We start from the raw sequence: 22,843 nt of genomic DNA on the forward strand, positions 1-22,843 counted from the left end.
TCAATCTAGAATCTGTAAACTTCCTTAACTTCTTTGTAGAGTGGGGACTCATTAGGAAAATTAACTGCATATGTTACATGCTTCAACATCATTCTATACAAGCAAATTTTGTCCACTAATCCAACAAATTCTGACAGTTATACCACGGAACCATTTTCATTGATCAGAATACTGAAACTCACATCTACAACAGAAATAAATAAATTAGAAAAACACATGCTCTTTTGACATTGTTCTCCTTTTCTAAAAGCACTTTTTGCTGGGTGCACTTCCACAGGTGTCTGTAACCCTTCAGCACTTTTCCCAATTGGCCACTCCTCATGTTAACCTGGATAGGTAATATTGGCAGGCTACTGTACTGTGAGAGAATCAGAGCCAAGCCCAATCCTCTCTTCGCATGCACACTGACCAATTGATGTCACCAGATAATAATGTTTAGTGGGAATCCAGGGAAGCTGTGGCCTATTGTAAGATTCTTGGATGTAAATCATAGTTGAGATCAGTCAACTCAGCACAGACTGTAAAATGAACTTGAGTTATGATTCAGTTGCACATTGCCTTTACCAACTGAGCTAACGGAAGAAGCTTTGCATGCATATTTAACACAAACCATTATTTCTACATTTACTTTCCAATAAATCCAAAATCAAATATTGAACTTAATACAAACAAGTAAAACTACTACCACTGCCAGCTCTAACCAAAGCCAAGGCCAGTCTTCTGCAATATGCATGCTTTTAAATGTCATCAATGCTGGTTAGGTTGCATTTATTTTCCTTTCCTAGTTGCCCTGAAAAGGTGTTGGTGAGTCTTATTCTTAGACTGCTGCAGTCCTTCTCTGATAGTGTCCCCACAATGGTGTTATGTAGAGAATTTGTTGCTTTTGAACCAGCAATGTTAAAGGAATGCCAATATATGTCCATTCAGGATGACATGTCATTTGGAGATAATGGTGTTTCTGTGATATTGCTAATTTTATCCTCAGGATAGAGGAGGCCATATAATGAGCACAAATGCAGTATACCAAATTGAAAGAAGTCCAGGTAAATTGCTGTTTCGTCTGGAAGAAGTGTTTGCATCTCCTGCACTCACATGGGAAGGTGCAGTGGGAAATGGAAAGGGTGTTGGGAGTGATTGAGGAGTGGACCAAGGTATTGAGGAGGGAACAATCTCTTTGAAATCCTAAAAGGGAAGGGAAGGGGAAGCTGTAATTGGTGGTGGCATCACACTGGAGGTGATGAAAATGGTGGAGGACTCCTCTACATTGGGAGACCAAAGGAAGATTTAATGACCGCTTTGCAGAACACCTCCATTCAATCTGCAAGAGTGACCCAGAGCTCTGGTTGCTTATCATTTTAATTCTCCACTCCACTCCCAAACTGACCTCTTTGTCCTTGGCTTCCTACACTGTTCCAACTAAGCTGAACGTTAGTTCAAGCCACAGTGTCTCATCTTTCAAATAGGGACTTTACAGCCATCCGGACTTTGGTTTCAACAATTTCAATTCACAACTTCTGCTTTCATTTTTCAGTTGGCAGCTGTTGGTGATGGTTCTGCTAGTCCCATTTACAACTCAGCAGGATCTGTCTTTTGCTTCTTTTCTTGTCCCATTACTATCTCCTTTTACTTTCCAGCATCATCACTTTTGCCATTTAATCTCTCCTGTGTTCCACCCTATCACAGACCTTCCTTTGTTCAGACGTTTGTTCTCCCTGCTTCTTTCCCTGCCTCTGTATATGATTAAAACCTGTTACATCTCTAAAATGTTCCAGTTCTGATGAAGGGCCATCAAGCTGAAATGTTAACTCTGTTTCTCTCTCCACAGATACTGCCTGACCTGCTGAGTACTTCCAACATTTTCTGTTTTTGATTCAGATTTCCGGCATCCACAGTATTTTGCCTTTGTATTTGTCCATTCCAAATTTTGATCACATTTTGTATGCAGAGGAACTTTCTGAATCAGTACCAAATTTGCTTTTTATTAGTTTGAACCTATAGCTGCTTGTTCTATTCGGGTGGTTTAATTTCAAACAATTATCCAGATTTACCTTTTCTGTACCGGATACAGTCTTGCAGATCTCCATGGCACAACCATCTAGACATCTCTTTTAAAGGCCAAAAAGCCCAAGTCTCTCTAGTCTTTCCTCATAACTTAGATTTCTAACATTAGGGGTCAGTTTCATGGCTCTTAGCTGCACTGCCTCCAGTGTTTGAGTCCTGTGTCATAGTGACCAGAATTAGATACAGTATTCAAGGAGTGGTCTGACCACAGTACTGTGCAGTTAGATTATGACTGATAGTTCATGCACATTACAGAAACCTTTTTTTACTTTTCACCTTTATTCTTCTTATTTCATATTACAGTTATATGTGAAGCGGGCATTTTTAGGGCAGTGCATGTGAACAGTATTGAGTTATACTGCTTCAATTAAAACAGAGCTCTGTGCATGCTGATTTAAATGCACGCTCAGTATTTTACCCACTTACCTTCAACTATCAGTCAAATTTTTAAAGTTAGAGTTGTCAAATTTTGTCTTCTGTGAAACAATTTGCAATGTTTTACTACATGAAATGCAATGTAAAAATGTAAGCTGTTATTGATCATTCAATCAGTTTTTCTAATTTTGAAAAATTTAATAGCCCAGATTTTGTTTTAGGAGGACATCTAATAACACCTGCTGTTTGTTAGACTTGCTCTTTCACATTTAAGATTTTTACTTTTTTTCTGCTGCAATGAGGGAAACATGGCTTCTGGGACCTAGGTGAATAGGGCAAGTAACTGTATCTCCTCAACTAATCAGATAGAAGGATTGTGAAATAAACAGAGGATGGAGAAGGAAGTGTAAATTAGAGAGGGGTGAACTAAACGTCAAAGGTGCAGAAAGAAGGAAAGAGAATGAAAAAAAATGGATTAGTAAAGCAAGAAAAGGTAGACAGAAAGGAAAAGCAATTTTAAAAAATTCAATTGACATATTTTAAATCTTAAAATTTAAATCTCAACAGTTGATAACTGAAGTAATGAGACTCCACACTTATAATAGTTAATTTGCATTGCTAGACAGGTGAATGGCAATAATTTACAGTTACCATGTCATTAAAAGATACTTGTGCTTGTAATAGCAAGACTTAATACTTTCTGCTGAGTTTAATTTGTATCTACAGCAAATACAGTAACTTCATGCCATTCAATGCATTTCAGGAGTAGCCCAACTAGGGCAGCAACTTTTGGGTATTGGCATTTAACTGCACATTTGGCCCTTGCCTGATGTTGCTGTACCATTTACACTTAAATAACAGTGAATGCCATTAGCCTCGTCATTATTTTGACAGCAAAACCTGGGCCAATATTAAACTTTGATGCAGTTCAGTAAATTGCCTAAGAAGTTTCACAATTCTGTAACTGGTGCAAAGCGGAGCAACAAAAGCCCACTGTGTACTATTGAATTGCTTGAGTTGACTCACCTCAGTAAAGCAGACTAGAATTGTACCAGCACTTCTTTGTGGGTTACATTGAGGTTAGTGACAAAAAGGCTGTGCTTGGTTGCACAAATAAATCCCTGTCCCTGAGTGGTTAATTTTTAATATTGGGAGCCTGCAGGCAAATTTCAGCCTTTACTTGGGGTAGGAGAAATTTATAAAGTTCCCAGCAGATTCAGTTTATTGTCCAGGGCCTTTTAGAATGTGAATTCTTCCCAGGCTGCAGTTAAACAAGTTGGCGTGGTCAAACTGCCTTCTTCAGGTGATCTTAAACTACTTCAGAAGCTCTGATACAAAGGCAAAATACTGTGGATGCTGGAAATCTGAAATAAAAACAGCAAATGCTGGAAATATTCAGCAGGTCAGGCAGCATCTGTGGAGAGCAAAACAGAGTTAACGTTTCAGGTCTGTGACCTTTCATCAGAACATCCGAAGAAGGGTCACTGACCCCAAATGTTAACTCTGCTTCTCTTTTCACAGATGCTGCCAGACCAGAGTGGTTCCAGCATTTCTTGTTTTTATTTCAGATTTCCAGCATCCGCAGTATTTTGCTTTTATTCTGATGAAAGGTTATCGATCTGAAACGTTAATCTTGTTGAAAGGTCATCAACTTGAAACGTTAATTCTGTTTCTCTCTCCACAGGTGCTGCCTGACCTGCTGGATATTTCCAGCATTTACTGTTTTTATTTCAGAAGCTTTGATGTTCATTTCAATCTCTCGGGTAGATCTTTTTGGCCCTTCATAGACATGCAGAGGCTCCGGTGACCTTTCCCCATTGAGTTTTCCTTTTGGGCCTCCTTATCTCGAGAGACAATGGATATGCGCCTGGAGGTGGTCAGTGGTTTGTGAAGCAGCGCCTGGAGTGGCTATAAAGGCCAATTCTGGAGTGACAGGCTCTTCCACAGGTGCTGCAGAGAAATTTGTTTGTCGGGGCTGTTGCACAGTTGGCTCTCCCCTTGCGCCTCTGTCTTTTTTCCTGCCAACTACTAAGTCTCTTCGACTCGCCACAATTTAGCCCTGTCTTTATGGCTGCCCGCCAGCTCTGGCGAATGCTGGCAACTGACTCCCACGACTTGTGATCAATGTCACACGATTTCATGTCGCGTTTGCAGACGTCTTTATAGCGGAGACATGGACGGCCGGTGGGTCTGATACCAGTGGCGAGCTCGCTGTACAATGTGTCTTTGGGGATCCTGCCATCTTCCATGCCATCTCAAGCGCCGCTGACTCAGTAGTGTGTATAAGCTGGGGGTGTTGGCCGCTTCAAGGACTTCTGTGTTGGAGATATAGTCCTGCCACCTGATGCCAAGTATTCTCCGAAGGCAGCGAAGATGGAATGAATTGAGACGTCGCTCTTGGCTGGCATACGTTGTCCAGGCCTCGCTGCCGTAGAGCAAGGTACTGAGGACACAGGCCTGATACACTCGGACTTTTGTGTTCCGTGTCAGTGCGCCATTTTCCCACACTCTCTTGGCCAGTCTGGACATAGCAGTGGAAGCCTTACCCATGCGCTTGTTGATTTCTGCATCTAGAGACAGGTTACTGGTCATAGTTGAGCCTAGGTAGGTGAACTCTTGAACCACTTCCAGAGCGTGGTCGCCAATATTGATGGATGGAGCATTTCTGACGTCCTGCCCCATGATGTTCGTTTTCTTGAGGCTGATGGTTAGGCCAAATTCATTGCAGGCAGACGCAAACCTGTCGATGAGACTCTGCAGGCACTCTTCAGTGTGAGATGTTAAAGCAGCATCGTCAGCAAAGAGGAGTTCTCTGATGAGGACTTTCCGTACTTTGGATTTCGCTCTTAGACGGGCAAGGTTGAACAACCTGCCCCCTGATCTTGTGTGGAGGAAAATTCCTTCTTCAGAGGATTTGAACGCATGTGAAAGCAGCAGGGAGAAGAAAATCCCAAAAAGTGTGGGTGCGATAACACAGCCCTGTTTCACACCACTCAGGATAGGAAAGGGCTCTGATGAGGAGACACCATGTTGAATTGTGCCTTTCATATTGTCATGGAATGAGTTGATGATACTTAGTAGCTTTGGTGGACATCCGATCTTTTCTAGTAGTCCGAAGAGACCACGTCTGCTGACGAGGTCAAAGGCTTTGGTGAGATCAATGAAAGCAATGTAGAGGGGCATCTGTTGTTCACGGCATTTCTCCTGTATCTGACGAAGGGAGAACAGCATGTCAATGGTACCTAGAACTGTACTCCAGGGAGAATGCTGTCACTGAGACTGCCCTCAATGCAGCCCAGCCTCTACCAGTCATGGATGAGCTGGTCATACAGCCAACCAAATCGGAACTCAGTGATGCCATTGATTCTCTAGCCAGCGGAAAAGCCCCTGGGAAGGACAGCATTACCCCTGAAATAATCAAGAGTGCCAAGCCTGCTCTACTCTCAGCACTACATGAACTGCTATGCCTGCGCTGGGACGAGGGAGCAGTACCCCAGGACATGCGCGATGCCAACATCATCACCCTCTATAAAAACAAAGGTGACCGCGGTGACTGCAACAACTACCGTGGAATCTCCCTGCTCAGCATAGTGGGGAAAGTCTTTGCTCGAGTCGCTCTGAACAGGCTCCAGAAGCTGGCCGAGCGCGTCTACCCTGAGGCACAGTGTGGCTTTCGTGCAGAGAGATTGAGTTTTACCCATGAATTTAAATAATACGCCATCAGTGACAGATTTCTTTGTATCTGTAATCGCAGTTTCTGACACACATGTAGCTCGGCATAGAAAAGTTTAGCCAGAATGTTAACAAAAATCGTCAAATTCTGCTTCTCACAGCAGGGCAAACAAATGGATGGATTGTTGACACCAGCAACAGGCGGTTCTGGAATCCTAGGTCCCACAGCAAAATTACAATTTAGGCTGGGAGCGGGTGACGATTACTGTTGTCTTTCTCCTCGGTTTACATGAAACACCCATCAGAGCATTGAAATCTGATCTTTCCCGGTGAGGAATGTCATTTGGGAGGTGACGGTGGCCTGGATGCTGAGGTTGCAACAGACATGAACCTAAAATGTTTCAATCAACTGGAAAGTGTGTGTTCCGCTGGGTGTCGCTGTAACACTGGTACACGGTGCAGCTGAGGTGGAGCGTGTAAGTGGACTTGGATCGCAGAGGGGAACAGAACATCATGCAGAATAGAGGCTCGACCCGTGAAAAATAAACACGCACACCAGTGTGTTTTTAAGTCATGTTAGCCGTTGACGAGCTATATGATCTTCGAATCAAGGATGAGTCTTATAAATGCCTCAGTTTAAGTCTCGTTTTAAAACAACTTATTTTGCATATCATTCAAGGAAAGAGATAACTCACCAATCAGTTGATTTGTTTTAACTTTAACCATCTTCTCTTATATTTGCATCCCATGTGTGCATTGTTGTGTACGCGCATGTGGGGGATGAAGCCATAAATTTAGTTAACGGAGAAGGGCCATTCTGAAAAATAATTCGTTTTAACTAACATTCTGACAGGAGAATTTAAAATCAGTCATTCGACGGACAGGCTTGAGATTTCTTTTAAAAAATCAACCAAATAAGAAAGTGAATGCGTTAGTAGATTTGTGGCAGGGAAAATGGAATTTGTAAACCAGAACCGTATAATAGTGGGTTTAATTAAAGGTGAAATTAAACTGTTAGAATGAATTTAGTTCGCTCCAAAGACGATATGGTTCACCCCCGTCCGCTTCTCTCCTCCTTCTACCCAAGAAGAACAACAAAAAGCCGGGGATCGCTGCAGGCGACAGAGGGAGAATTCAATTGATTTTAATGTGAGATCTTCAATCTGTGAATGTCCCTCAAAGCTGACACCAAGAACCAGGACTAAATCTCCTAACACACGAATTACACAAAGACATGGCAGAGAGAGCGAGAGAATTAAATCACATACAAATTTATAACAGAAAGCATAACAACAATCAGCCATGAAGGTGACATAAAGAAAACAGTTTAGTATTATAAACAGTTAAAGGATGCTAATAAAATATATTAAATAACACGTGAGATCACAGCTCGTATAGAAAAACTAATATCATTAACTGGATAATTTAACATGGAAACTCAAAAATGGAACATAACAGAAATAATATTCAAATAGGGACCGCTTACAAAACATACGTTATTTGCACAGATGGGAATATTTAACATCTATGAGAAATCGTTTCGATATAATATAATCGAAAAAAGCTGAAAAGTCAATTGTGAGGATATAATCGTTTAAAAACTGCAAAAGCATTTCCGCATTGAAATATGTGTAATATTGTTATTAGAGGATTGAGAAAATACCGAGAGTCAAACGCCACTTGCTTCTGCCATATGATTTCAGTATTATCACTTCCTGACGTTCACCACTAGGAAATCGTGCGGATGTTGGCGTATCGATTGACTTGTGTAGTTTTGAAAACTGGAAGAGACATGGGAAGAGGCACATCTCCGGTGTTTGGGACAATTGATAAATTGTGTTCATGCTAATAAGACACAGTCTTCTATTTAAAATATCTTTTGAATAACTAATGTCAACCCTTCAAAAAAACTTTTAAAAGATTTGTTATTATTTTACGGAACCCCTTAAAATCTTTTGCAAAGCGCGAACAAGCAACGCACTCTCCCTACCCGTCAACCCACAAAAATGACGAAACCTGGAGGAACAAATCTTTATTGTTTTTCTAGATATCGGAGTTTCCCGAGGTCCGACTAACCCTCTGTTATACTCTGCTTCATGAATAACTGCGGAGTACTTTTGCAGACTACCACAGCTTATCAAGGACGAAACATTTGTATTCTCCCCTTGGAATCCATGCGCAGTATTTATAAAACCCCTCAATCTATTTCCCTCCTTACATGTGACACTGGCTTTAACCCCATTGCCAAAAAGTATGAAACTTATTACGAATATGATAAGCTGATCGAACCCTTAATGAGACCAAAACATGTATTCGGTCGCACTGAAGCTGTAACTAGCCTTCCCAAATGTATGTACATATTTACATGTATGTATGGACATGGATGTAAACAGTTTTTAATGGTTGATTATCTTGATATCCGTCTTCAGTTAAATTTGACAGAACAGATTTCCCCGTAGATTTTCCGGGATTATATCTGTCCTTTAAAAAATAAATGTTTGGCGGGGGGAAATATCCTATAATGTATTGTTTGCATACCAAGTTCTTGATTATCCCATAAAATGTTCTTAAAACAACGGAAATGAAAATGCGTTTTTTCTTTGGTTTCAGCTGTTAGTCTATAATAAATCTATCAGGAAATAAGACGTCATTCAAATGATATATTTGTTTAGCTGTGAGTGAGAAATTAAATAGTATGTAAGGAGCAACGGCATTTAAGAGAGAGTGCAAAGTGTTCTTAGAACCCGTTCTTCCAGTTATGTGGGTTTCCCGAAATGCTTTAGCTTGACAAATTATAAATGTTTTGGAATATTTTGAACATTCTGAATGAAATTTGTTCTCAGTGATCAGATCACCTGAACTGCATTGGAAAACCCATTTCGTCAAACTTTTGATTTTTCAAGGTGCAATGCTTCGTTGGAATGAACGGAAGAAAGTCCCCAGTGTGTTGTAATATTGTGCACTAGTATTACTGCCAGTGAGAGGCACTAGTATCAGTACAACTGCACACTGATCACCTACCCCCCTCTCACACAATGTTTCTCACAGCCACAAATAAGTGTTTTTTTTTGTGAACACAAACAAATCTTTCTCTCATACACCCAAGCACACTTACTATAGGCGTAAGCTCTCCGTTTTACTCAATTCCTGTTCTCACAACGGCCTTTTCTTCACTCAACAATCTCTCTGTGTAACAAAAGATGTATTACGTCTCATACAAATCGTGGAGAAAGCTCTCGTCTTTCGCAAAAGATTGAAATGCTGTTCGGTTAAAATTGACGACTTTCGGAACCTCACTTGTATTTATACATAAGTAACGCCCAGTGTCTGAATCAAATCCGTACTGCCATAAAGATCATTCTAAAGGAGTTGTGTATTTTTTAGTCCAGTAGTATTTATCGTGGACAATCCTGAACTTTCAGGTAATTTGAGAAAGTTTTTTTTAATATTGTTTTGCTTCTTAAACATTTTTTGCAAGGAATTTGAATTGCTAATGTTCGATTTATATGTATCGTGGAAGCACAATACATTCAGCCGACACATTGGGGATTTAAAATGTAAATCAGCCATCCCCTGTGGCAATGCCGCCACAAAATGGTCATTATAACTGACCCAAACTTTATAGTACTATTAACATTGCGGGCATTCATACGTCGGAGTGAGGACGGGATATTTCTGAACACAGCCTGGCTTACAGGTAACGATGAAGTTTGATTATTGTTCTGAGATTTAGTTATTGTATCGATCCACGTTCCTACTGATTAAATTGGAGACTGTTCCACCCCGCTCCACTCGCCCCTTGTTCCAGTTGTACAACGACCACTCTGTGTTTGTGTGTGTGTGTGTTAGCAACCATTTATAAACTTTCCTGTTCATTTGACCAAGTAAATTCTAACTGAAAAATAACGGGGGCAAAAATTCACTGCAAGTGTCACAAATGAAAGTTTCTACAATCGCCAGCTAAATGGAGTTAGAAAGAAGAACACAAACACAGTTCCGCGGTTAAAGAAAAGTCCGGTAACTCATTTGTTACACCTGCTAATTATCATCTTCGTTTCAGTATCATTTATTTGCAAATGTAAGTAAGGTTCTGTCAGCGCGCGTTTTTAATGTTATATACAATGGGAATGCTGCACATTTACGGATGCCGTTGTCATCTGAAACTTTTTTGTTAGCATCTCACCATCGTTTGGACTTAGTTTGGAGAAAGAGCCTCTGTACTGCAGGAATTGAGAGAAAATAATATGGAAGGGCAGGAAAGATAGAAAAGACCGAGTACCAGAAAGGAAGTTATCAAAAGCTGTCCAAACGGAGTTCCATGCAAAACTTTAAATAAATACATGGCTAGACTGTGGGGGGCCTTGATGCTTACTGTTGAACATAAATTGTTAAATGTTTTTGTTATATTAAAGCAGAAATATTTAACCGTTACATCTAAAATATTGACATGCCGACTATAACACACAATCCCGGTGTACAGTTACCTGTACCAACACACACTGCACAGAAGGAAGTTAATGAATATTTCATACCGTGCTCTGTATAATTTTTAATTTGATTTCATTTCCATATATACACTGAGCTATTACAAAGGAGGTCTAAACAAAGATTAACTGCTATATTTTGTTTTTGTTTTGATGTAGTTTCGGACGCTGGGGACAGACCTGGAAACTCGGGCAAGAATTCAGCATCAAGCCAGGCCGCTCTTTCGACTGGTTCAGAAGCCGCAAGCGACGCCAACTGCTCGATGCATTCAGATTTAAAACAAGCCCTCGGGGCAACGTCCCTGGACGGTAGAAAAGGTAGAAAAAGCCTATCGCCGCGGCGATTGCCGGCTTCCATCGTCCCGACTTCTCAAACTTTTAGCAAGTTGTCTTCAGACAAGATTGGAACAGAACTCATAACGGCAGTTTGTGTCGTTTTATGTTTTTCTAAATACCAAAGCAGTTTTTAAAAAAGTGTTTATTTTCTTTAAAATATCAACGATTAATCTGTTTCCGAGAGGGTTGTTTCTTTTTGCCCACTGTCCTTGGGCTCTGCACGATTTGTTCCCAACTCCAGTCACTTTGCGTCCTGCATGTGAGAAGCTGCGGAGTAATGATGCGCACAGACAAGTCTTTATGAAAAAAAGTGCAAAATGCATTATATTGTCTCTTGTTTTCTATGTAAATCTCTCTCTCGTTTGGTTCCTTCGATATTTCCCTTTCTCTCCCGGATCAGTAGTTCAATTTGACACAGGAAGTGCGCGTCCCTGGTGCCGAGCGTCGGGGACGCGCGGCGCTCGTTCACGCTCGGCTGATTAAAGATTTGCTGATATTTAATAGAAGAGAAAGCCCGGGACTCAGTGAGAGAGACACACGGAGAGAGAGAGAGGGAGAGAGAAACTCGGACCCGATCCTAGCCTCAATCTCCTTTAGTTTGGCTTCCTCTTTCAAACACATCCCCTGCACACGGATCTTTATGGATTTTGGGCTCGTTTCCTCCTAATTCTTTGGAGTTTGTTCCGATTGAAACAAAAATAGAAACAAGAAACTGGGATTGTTTGGGATTTGGTGTCCCCCAGATCGCACAGATGTTGGTACACACATATGCTGCAATGGTGAGTACGGCAGGGAGGGGAAAACGGAGTCGTTTATATGGGATTGAAACTAAATTAATGGCATCGTGTGGGAAAAATGTTGATTTTCTTACCAAATAATGTACAACAGATGGTCGGTCCACCCGGCTCGCATTGTTTTCCATCGCTTTCGTTATTTTGGCCAACTTTTCGCATTTCACAGCGGAGCGATAAACTGAAACTGCCACATGAGAAAAGTTTAATTTGTTAACACACAAGGAAAAGCCAAACCGGGAACTGTGTGTGTGTGTGTGTGGGGGGGGGGGGGGGGTGGGGAGTGGGGGAGTATTTTCTCCTCTGGGCTGGGCGGTTTGGTTTTATTTCCAGATATGTAGTCGATATATTTCCCCACAGTAACTTATCGGGGGAGGGGGGAAATACAGTTTTAGATCGAGGCAGCTGTCAGGCAGAGAAATAAAATGAAATTAATCGCACAGGCAATTGGAAACGATAGTAAGAAAAGACGAGGAATAAATAAAATTAAATTAAAAATAAGGATCAATTATATATATATAAAGTGGTCAGATAATAATAACATGGGAAGTGAATGAACCAGGGAGGATTGTGCTGTTTTGCCTCACTCGGTGCAGTGAGTTTCTCTCTGGTAATCGCCTCTCTTCCTTTTCTCTCCCAGGATCGGCACGATGGAATGAACGGTAGTCACAGTGCCCGGCTCGCCCAGCTCGGCTCCATGAGCCAGGCGCCCTACTCCACGGCCCCGCCACTTTCGCACACCCCTTCCTCGGACTTCCAGCCGCCTTACTTCCCGCCGCCCTACCAGCCTCTGCCCTACCCCCAGAGCCAGGAGCCGTACGCTCACGTCAACGACCCTTACTCCCTGGCCAGTCCCTTGCACCAGCCCCAGCAGCACCCGTGGCAACAGAGGCAGCGCCAGGAGGTGGTGGCTGAGCAGGGCATCCTGCACCAACCCCGGGGTCTGTCCCAGTTGTCAAGCCTCGATCACCGCCGGGATTACCATGGGATCCGGCGGCCTGACGTGCTGCTCCACTCCGGCCACGGCCTCGACTCAAACCATGGTCTGGTCGACACGCTCGCTCTCCATGCTCTCAGCCATCACGGACTGGACGATGTGCAGGTAAGGAGTCCAATGCAGTTAACACTCTCTATGAATATATGTATATAATAACACACGACGAAAGGAAACAATTATTTCAGAATTTAGTAGTTTTGAAGAAAAAGAAACGAGCCTAAGAAATTTTACAAATGTAAACTTCAAGTTCTTTCTAACACTGTATTACACACGACAATTTGTACACATTAAACTAAAATAAATAAATAAATGGGAGCACACACACGTACATGATAAGTTTGCAATGAGCTGACTAGTTATATGCTCGCTCCCGGTATCCATGCGTTCGCCACACAGTGAGCACGGGAGAAGGAGGCTGCATTGTTTGCAAACGCTGACAACCGTATTTGTAATAACTCGTCAATCCTAAAAGATGACCTGTTTTAATTGTTATTATATAAATATATTGAGGAAAATAATAGTACATTTGGCTTTATTTTTTGAATTAGGGGTTTGACTCGAATCAGAACATATTACGAGTTTTAGTTTCATTTTGCAAATGTATATTTCAATTGATTTCTAAATAATCAACCGATTTGGCAGAAAGTAAATTATTATATATAATTATCTCATTGTTAAATGATACATATTTTCAAATTATTATCTGCCAAACTGAGATACTGTCTGAAGAATAAGGCTATGAGTATGTAACATATGATGACGGGTCCAAGTACTTATGAATCATTCTGACCTGTATGCAGCGCTCCTGACAACAACAAGCTGTTTTGGAAAGAAAAGCTAAGTAAAGAGACATCTTAAACCAAGAGAAAGTGACAGTTTATTAATACAGACGGTTCATTATTGTCACACTTTGGACTGTGCGCTTTATCAGGCTCTCTTCCCCACCCCCCCCCCCCCCCCCCCCACCCCCATTTTTTCCGACCTGTGTGAAGGATTTGTACGGTCGATTGGCTTGTGTTTAAACTATGGCTGGGTGATCATAACACAATCTGACAAGTTTCACTAAACAGGGCTGGGTTTGGAAGCGGTATCGCAGCAGCCCCTTAGCATATACTGTACAGATTTACACGGTACTGTATATTCATTTGAACGGGGCAATTGTGAGAACAGTGCTCCGGAGTTTCAGATCACGTTATTTATTATTGTAGCTGCTTTTCTCGATGGATCCAGGGGTGCCGAGGTGTTCAATACGAGAGTGACAACCCCATGATGCGTTATATCATTTTTGAAACACAAAAAAAGCACAAATAGTGCCTAGTAATTGCAATGTTATGGGAACATTTTGTAGCTTCAATCTTGGTGATAAAAGGCAAAGTGATTCCCACAATTAAATATAAAGCCAAGTGGCACATGTAGTACTGTCATACGCTTTCCGCCTTCACTCAAGTTAACCCTAGTCACAAAAAAGAATTGTTTATTTATATAAAATACGGATTGTTTGAACATAGAAGTCTTCGTTTGAATTCATTCCGGGCGGGTGAGTTGCCCCTAATAAATTGAAGAAGGACTGGAGCTGAACATATCACTGGGTCCTGTACGGTTGCTCCTGGTGCTCCAGCACTGGCGGGATTTGTTAATCCTGGTCTCGGTGGATTGTTCCACTGAAAGCTTTTTCTAATTATAGGCTTTGTAAACACTACTCGCCTTATTAACTCCGTGCGTTAGCGCTGTGTGTAGCGTTTAGCAAAAAAAAAAAAATTTCAAATTTAAAATGGCAAATAAAAAAACCCGAGAGAAAACGTCCGGAATCGAAAAATTCGACTTGGTCATTAGATGAAAAGAGTGAAGGTCAGTTTTAAAGTAGCCGCTTTGCATGGATGGTGACTAGAAAGGAAAACAAGTCTTCTGATAGCGACATGGCTTCCCTTGTTATTTGCAATAATTCTTTATAATCAGTTTATGACCAGGTGCAAAGTGACATAAAATGGGATTTTCTCTGGCTGGATCTGTTCAGTCACCCCTCCCCATTGTAAAGTGTGCTGAGGTGGTAGATTTTCTCACTGTTAATTGCGGGATTTTGGTGCTGTCATTGTTTCTGCAAAGTGTTCTTTGACTTCTCGGTCCCAGTGCCAGAGCTTGGCTTTTGTAAATCTAATGAGGTTTCCTATATAATGGAGAGATGCCGAGGAAACGAACGAGATTTTAAAAAGTTTCCGAATTGGCAAGTAATTTACAAACATTGTATATATTAAAAATCCCGAAATCTAACCGTGCGCTTCTTTTTAACTGCTTTTAGAGTTTTCTCAAATGCTTTTGAAAATCTCACCCTGCCCCTGTCGCCTGAACACCCACTCAATCCACCGCTCCCAGCAAAATCCTGGTATATTTAACTAGATTATATTGCATTTTCCGTAATATGGACCAGGAATCAAGCCAGTGAAAATCTAATTAATAGAAGGTGGGGGTAGGAGTTATCAATCTACAAATACATAACATTAATACATTCTTCCATTTTGCACGATTGAACATATTTATTGCAGAATGTCAGTTTAAAATGCATTGAAAATATTAATATTTTTGAAAATTTGTTTTATTAGATTAACAACTCCAAATTATAGTTGGATTCCACCAACATTTTCCCACTTGATTTAAAAGCACATTTCAGTTTGTTGGAAGGTTGGCAAAATGGCCAGTGAAGATACATCCTAAAAAGTGATATTTTCTATTGGAAGGCTTAATTCTGTCGTCACTGTAACCTGATAGTTATATAACAACCGGACTTTTATAGAAGTGAGTTTTAATCACTGCAGCAGCTAACCCAGTTTGAGGGTGTTTGTTACCAGGCCTATTACATCCGCAGGGTGAATTAGTGTGCAATTCACATTGCACGAGTTTCGATGTAAGTTACAAACCAGGTGTGCGATTTTAATGTGAAGGGGGTCTTTAACACAGTCCTTCCATTCCAGGGTCAGTCCAATGAGAAACGGGCTGTCACCCGCGCACAGTATCTGATTGTGGTAAATAATTATTCCAGAATACTGTAGTAATAACTTCCTGTTTTCATTGTTTTCTCCGCTTTAAAACTGAAATTCCCACAGAATGTGGACGAATGCAGATTTTGTTTCAATTATAAAATTATCATGTACCATTTCTCATCTTAACATCACCCAACATAACACTTAATGACGGATTAATGATACTTTAATAAGGATTTAGATGTAGTTTTACATAAGGTGCGAATCATAGTCTAAATATTAATATAACTGCACTAAAATAAGTTCCTAAATATTCTCCAAGTAATTTCCGAGATGGAAACCAACAAAAAATTTGCAGTCCTGGCAACCAAAATATAGCCACGTAGAACAGGAATGAAAACACTGTTTAAACTCGTCAAATATTTTGGGTAATAAAGGAAGTTTGATGACTTCCTGCTTTATGAACACAAGCCCTTAAAGAAATCGAGAACCCCGGGACATCTTGTAAACTATCAGAACAGAAAGCACAAGCACCTGGAAAGTGAAGTTAATTGCGAAGAATTCGCGGAATGTTCAAACTTGCTTGGCTTTTAATAGTTTGTTACACACGAAGGTGCTGCCTGCACAAGCTGAGAGACATGTTTTCAGATGACACGGTGCGAAATGTCCAATTTGCTGAACTTCGCTTCAATGTCACCTCCCGTCCCCTAATGTCACACTTCCCCAAAAATCACATTTCCTCCTTATGTCACATTTCCCCCAATCTCACATTTCCCTGTCACATTCCCCCATGTCACATTCCCCCAATATCACGTTCTCCCTAATGTCACATTCCCCCAACGTCACACTCTCCCTAATATCACATTCCCCCTAATCAGATTCCCCTAATATCTCATTTCCCCCTAATGGCGCATCCCTCCCATGTCACATGTCAATCAAATGTCACACATTTCCCCTAATCTCACATTCCCCCTACTATCATATTGCCCTAATGTCACATTCCCCCAAATGCCACATCCCCCTAATATCATCCCCACGAAGTCACATTCCCCCTAATGTCACATTTCCCCAATATCACATTCCCCCTAAGGACACATTCCCCCAATATCACATCCCCCATGTCACATTCCCCCTAATTCCACAATCCCCCTAATGTCACATCCCACCGAATATCACACTCGTCCTAATATCACATTTTCCCTCATATCACCCTCACTAAAGTGTACACGCAAAAAACTGGGGACTTCCTTTGAAATCTCGGACAGAAAGAATTATACGTTTATCCTCTAATGATGGTTGGAAATTGATATTTGAAGTTTGTTTCTACACTATTTTCAAAGTTAGAAATGACCTAGACATTGCTTGTATGTGTTAGAGAGTGCAGAAAGAAAAGTACAAAATCCTGGCATTTAACTCAGATAGAGACTGAGGGAATAGCGGAAGAAAGTCCAGCCCAATGGATCCATTGAGGTAGCAGTTTGCTTAACAGGGATATTTACCAAGCTAACCTAACCTACACCGGTGCAGTGTGTTCTTGCTTGTTTTAAAATCATTATAATATGCAAAATCAGGACAGAAAATTACATGTGCGAGGCTGACATAATTGGAGAATTCGGTTACTGTTAGGTTTGGGAGAGCAAACTCGTCCTGAGTAAAAGTTCCGTCTGGGTTCTAAAACTGTCCCTCCTACCCTTACCGAATGCGAATTATTTTGGTATGAAACAGTGATCAAACAGGCGTTCTTATTTCTAGAAAACGGACACAATTCATAAAGGACCTCAGTAACTTCTAACTTAGTAAAAACCGTAACTCTCCCTAATTTAGAGTTATAGTGTAGTAAAGGACACGATCCGTGCAGTTTAATTCATTCTTTTTAACTTGTGTAATTATAGTTGAACGCTGCTTGGAACAGACATATTTCCCTTTTTGCAGTTTTTATAAAAATACAGCTTGAAGATTAATTCAAATACGTTAGCTCTCAAAAGACTATCAGCCAATATAATTTATTTTATACCTCCGGGATAAAAATTGATCTTACAGGTTGTGATAAATTTTTTTGAAAAGTTACAGTTTGGTTTGTTTTAATTAGTTACCCGTTTAGATGAGCATGTAGCAAGATATGGGTCCATGCATTATTAGCCCAAATTCTATTTTTAAAAATATTGATACAATTTGTTAGCTTAACTTTTATCTGAGAAATGTAAACTAAAAACTAAATTTTGTTTCCTGTCTATTGAGTACCTAACACATTTGAATTAGTCCTGAGCCATGTCCTCGTAATATTAAAAGAACTGCAAAGAAGGGAATATATTTGATCTAGGCAGGATACAGATATCATTTTGAAGGGTTCCCTCTATTAATGGCCTGTATGTTAACCTGGTCCTAGTCCCCATTTTGTCTTGTATCATGAGACCTATTTTTGAAATGCCTGGTTTTATACTGCAGTGTAAATAGCAAAGGAAGACTCGTCGAAACGTTCAGGGCCCAATTCCATCCAATTCACCTTATGTAGTATATAAACTGCACCAATGAAATTACCTGGGAGCTTCACATGTAGGTAGCAATGTAGCACTTGGAGCCTCTGGAATAGATAAATGCGACAGTGGACTTACATTGGAAGAGTAACTGGGACCTATCGTATTTCCAGTACACATCAGTACCCCTTAACACCAAATATCAACTTTCATTCCAACTTGTTCGTGTCGATAGCTATCAAAATTCACGAGTTTTGCAATTCGTGTACAGTGTACGCTCCTGTGGCGTGATGGAGAATAATCACTCCCAAACAAAAGAAATACAATTAGTACTGAATAATGATCCAATTTTATGCAAGACAATCACAATGGCGACCACTTTCCGCGGTAAGCAGTAAAGTGGTGTGTTCGCGCATACAGGCTCACCGCGACTCCTGCAAAAGAGAGGCAGGCGAAGAGCCCCAAACAGTGTCTTTAGTTATTTCACCACAGGCCAGCACAGCCAACTGCAGTCGGATCTTTTCTGTCAACGTGTTTGGATGTAAATAGGATTTCCTGTTGATGATGATTATGTCGTATCACAGATGCTATAGCTTAAATCCCAAAGTGACCATAAACAACCAGGACATATGGAGGGAGCTAATTCTGTTGCCTTATAACCCAAATCTGTTTGCATGTCTTTAATGTGGGCACTGTGTGGAACAGCTGCTTTAACCCTTTAAGATATCCACTGTCCCTTGCAGCTTATAAAATATCGACGGATTTCATGTAACAATAAACTGTGGGAGTGGGGAAATGAAAATGTTTTATCTGTTTTGGTTCAGTACAGCTTTCTAAATTACAATGGACAGAATGCTACAGTCATTGATATATCAAATAAACTAGCCGTGTGTGATTCTTTTTATGTCGCTCCAGGACTACCAGATTGAAATCTCAAGCAGTACAATTAACAGCAAGATTTTCATTCTGTACACTTTTTCCTGCTTATGCTGCACGTTAAAAGTTCTGTCGCTCGTCTTTTTCTGATGTTGTAAGGAGCAATATTGTCGGTCACAATTTCCACATTGGAATCTCAGAAAAAAAACAGATTAAAAACGTTGTTTATGGGCATGTACAGTTTAATTTTGATGAATTAATGATTAAATTACATTTGACTCTTGGATCAGCCTGCTACGTAATTAGAGTAAATGGATTGACATATGGGAATGTTTTACTAGTTCAGATTCAGGGTTTGGATCCCACTTACTTCCACTATGTAAAAGTTTGATCCAACAATGTGCTTTCTAATTAATCACTTGTTCGGGTTAAGGGTTTGGTCAGGCATGAGTTTAAAGCAAACTCCGCTTTAAGAGCAAATCTCAAATCCATGCCCTTAAATGGAAAGAATGCCCAGGCCGGCTGGAGCAATCAAACTAAAGTTGCGGATCATTTTTCAGGCCATTTAATGGTTATTGTTACATATAAGTTAATGGCACACGTTCTCCCTTTTAAATTCCTGGATTCATTTCGTTCTAATTACTATCTTTTCAATTTTGTTGAAATTATGTTTGTAATAATGAATTTGAATCCGATCCTGCCCCTGAAACCCTTTCTTCTTCCATCTACAATCATAAACCTTGTTGAATTTAAGAAGCTGAAAGTAAATCAGTAGAAGAAACCTAGAAGTAAACTCCACACATCAATAAATCGTGAGGCATTTAGGACCATGGTATCTACTGTACCAATCACCGACGTTAACCAGGAAACCATCAGTGACAGGACACACGGAAATTAGTCAATATCCCCTCCCAATAACACCAGTTACATTGGTTTAATGTTGCCTTTCCGGAGTACCGTGTCTTGTCACAATTTTGGTAATATAGATATTTATCTATATGCACACACATATGCGCACCTCTACTTTTAAACAAATTCACATAAGAGTGAAATGATGACACCTCCACTAGCCCTACACCGACAATGCTGGATTTTATTTTAAAATAACACCACACGCGGGGCTGTATGTAGAAAAACTATCATCGCTTTTCCCCGATCATCGCTTTTCCCCGATCATTATGAATTCCAGTCCGTAATAAATATCTTTTTTGCCGGATTCATATTTTGGGAAAAATAAGCAATGTTTCTTTGCAAGTTGGTCATTTGACTAGTGTGTCTGAAAAGAATGGATCTGTCAAAATACTTTATTTTCCCTAACCCAACAAAAGTACACGATAGAAATTGGACAGTTCAAACAATAAACGGCAAGAACCATGACGAGGAGCAATATCGGGGTCATTTCTCTCAGGTTTGTTAGAACTTGCGTGTCGCATATTGTCTTTCGATGTGTGTTGAACAATTGTAGAATTAGACTTTTGTTTAATCTCTGCATTGAACATAATGTTGTGAAGATTTAGTTTGACCATCCTGAAACCAAAATACACGCGTATGTGCTAATAGTGGCTCAGTTGATAGCAACTCTTGCCCCTTGGAGAGAAGATTGTGTGAGTTCAAATCCCACTCCAGTCTAATATTGAGGGAGTGCTGCATTGCCGAAGGTGCTGCCTTTCCCATCATGAGATGTTAAACCGAAGCCCTGCCCTCTGTCTTAGGGAGACATTAAAGATCCCATGGCACTCTTTGAAGAAGAGCTGGGAGTTATCCCCATGTCCTAACCAATATTTAGCCCTCAATCAAGATCACAAATCAGATTATCTGGTTATAACAGTGACTACACTTCAAAAGTACGTGAAAGGCGCTATATAAATGCAAGCATTTTTGCATGAGCTTTTTCGTTTTTTTGTTGTTGTTAGTGACAATAAGTTGATAATCTCTATGGGGGAATTGCAACATTAGGCGTTAAGTGACAGTAAGGAGAAAGAGGCAGCGACAGAGATGGGAACTTGTGGGTTCACTACTTTAGGTGCTACCCCTCTCGCAAGTTTAAAATGTATTGAAAACCGGGTTAGTTTCGCTTTAGCTGAAAGGGAGAGGAACCAAACGAGTTCCACAGTGAGAAGAGAGAGAGAGACTATTGTTACTGTGTTAAGACTGTTAAATAAACGATCTAATCTTTTCGTTTTTTCCTTTTCCCCCTTCAGGCCGTGGATGATAACGGCAGCCCTGGGATGAATATATTGGACCAGTCTGTAATTAAAAAAGGTAAACGACCCCTCCTGTTCTGTTCAAGCTGTAATAAATTGGAAATGATTATGCGCGTATTTGACTTATTTTAATGAGATACTATTAATATGTTCTTTTAAACGGAATTTTGTTCCACAACATCAATGGCTGCGAATTCACATTCATGGACTCACTGTCTACAGAAACTCTGCCTTACCAGAAGTCCACTTACATTGGAACCACTTAGTATATATCTATATTTTCAACTTGTTAATTGTTGCTATCTCACCGTTATCTGTACTGGCTATTTTATGGTAACATGATATTAGGATTATTTTATTAGTGTTAGCATATTAGTGTTAGGATATTAGGATATTAGGCCAACTGTGCAACAGCCCCAACAAACAAATTTCTCTGCAGCACCTGTGGAAGAGCCTGTCACTCCAGAATTGGCCTTTATAGCCACTCCAGGCGCTGCTTCACAAACCACTGACCACCTCCAGGCGCGTATCCATTGTCTCTCGAGATAAGGAGGCCCAAAAGAAAAAGAAAAGAAAAAGAAAGATATTAGGATTATGATAATGTGAGGTAGTTAAAATATATTTGGCAGAATGCATCTCAACCCGTCTAGTAAACAGGAATCAGTGGAATAAAGTCTCTACTTTTCCTGCCAGAAGTTCGTTAAAGATCAAGAAGAAGCATGTTGAGTTTTTTTTAATGTTGTGGAAATGGAGGGACATTAATACTCAGGTTACAATTGAAGCTTTGAATCACGTTCCACGTCCCCCCGTTCGTTTTATTTTTTCGTACAAACCTATAGCCTGATCAGAAGTTATTTGCTACACTGGCAATTACTTGCCAATGGTGAGCTTGGGTTTCTTGCTGTTATGTCATAGGAAGAATTTGTGAAAATCTATATTTCTTGAATCCTAACTAAAACTGTCACAAAAATACACAGTAAAGAACTAAGTACGTTTTAAAAAAGTAACTTCTGTGGTTCGCAAGTGAGACTGGGACTATGTTTTTCGAATATAACAATTATCCAAGGCTTTCTGGCACATTGTGAACACAATTGAAACATAAAATCTCAACACCATCTTTTGATTGAATTTATTCTAAACAACTGGAACCTCAAGAGAAAGTTAGGGCAGGTGTAAGAGAATAGGCTGTTGTGAGTAAGAGTGAGAAGTGCTTATAGAAACCGAACCTCGATAACAAACGCCTTCTTGGGGAAATGAGGGGAGCGGGGAAGTGACTGATCTGATGAGTGATTTTATTCTGAGTGAAACCGGAATAGTTGCCTCTTTAGCAGGCTTCAAAACTAATACTTCCTGGGTGAAACCCCACGAGACATTACTAAGAGCTGATAAAGGCGCTAAATAAAGCTAAAAAGATTTATTTTAAAAGGAGATAAACACATTAAATTTGCTAACACTAATAAAATCAATTGTTGTCTTCAATTCTGCTTAAAAGCGTAAATGAAGTCTCAGTTAAGCCTAAATGTTGGTTGCAATGATGTCCCGATAGTCAGTAAGTTTCTTACACACAGGGCAGTGAAGGGAAGACTTGAATGAATTCG

The 22,843-nt window shown here is 40.4% G+C and overlaps 1 protein-coding gene across 4 annotated transcripts in view; it reads left to right on the forward strand.

Moving 5' to 3' along the window:
• The first annotated feature begins 9,747 nt into the window (after positions 1 to 9,747).
• Positions 9,748 to 22,843, forward strand: part of LOC137347151 (transcription factor AP-2-beta-like) — a 79,998-nt gene continuing 66,902 nt past the window's right edge. For 3 of the 4 annotated variants that reach the window (XM_068011300.1, XM_068011304.1, XM_068011303.1), the window contains exons 1-4: positions 9,748 to 9,805; positions 10,752 to 11,707; positions 12,360 to 12,821; positions 21,243 to 21,303. In XM_068011300.1, the coding sequence (XP_067867401.1) occupies positions 11,681 to 11,707; positions 12,360 to 12,821; positions 21,243 to 21,303 (550 nt within the window). In that variant the 5' untranslated portion in view covers positions 9,748 to 9,805; positions 10,752 to 11,680. Of the gene's footprint in view, positions 9,806 to 9,858; positions 10,187 to 10,751; positions 11,708 to 12,359; positions 12,822 to 21,242; positions 21,304 to 22,843 lie in introns of those variants that run through there. The other variant, XM_068011302.1, reaches the window with a different exon arrangement.

Source organism: Heterodontus francisci, chromosome 31 (assembly GCF_036365525.1).
Source record: "Heterodontus francisci isolate sHetFra1 chromosome 31, sHetFra1.hap1, whole genome shotgun sequence".
NCBI lineage: Eukaryota > Metazoa > Chordata > Chondrichthyes > Heterodontiformes > Heterodontidae > Heterodontus > Heterodontus francisci.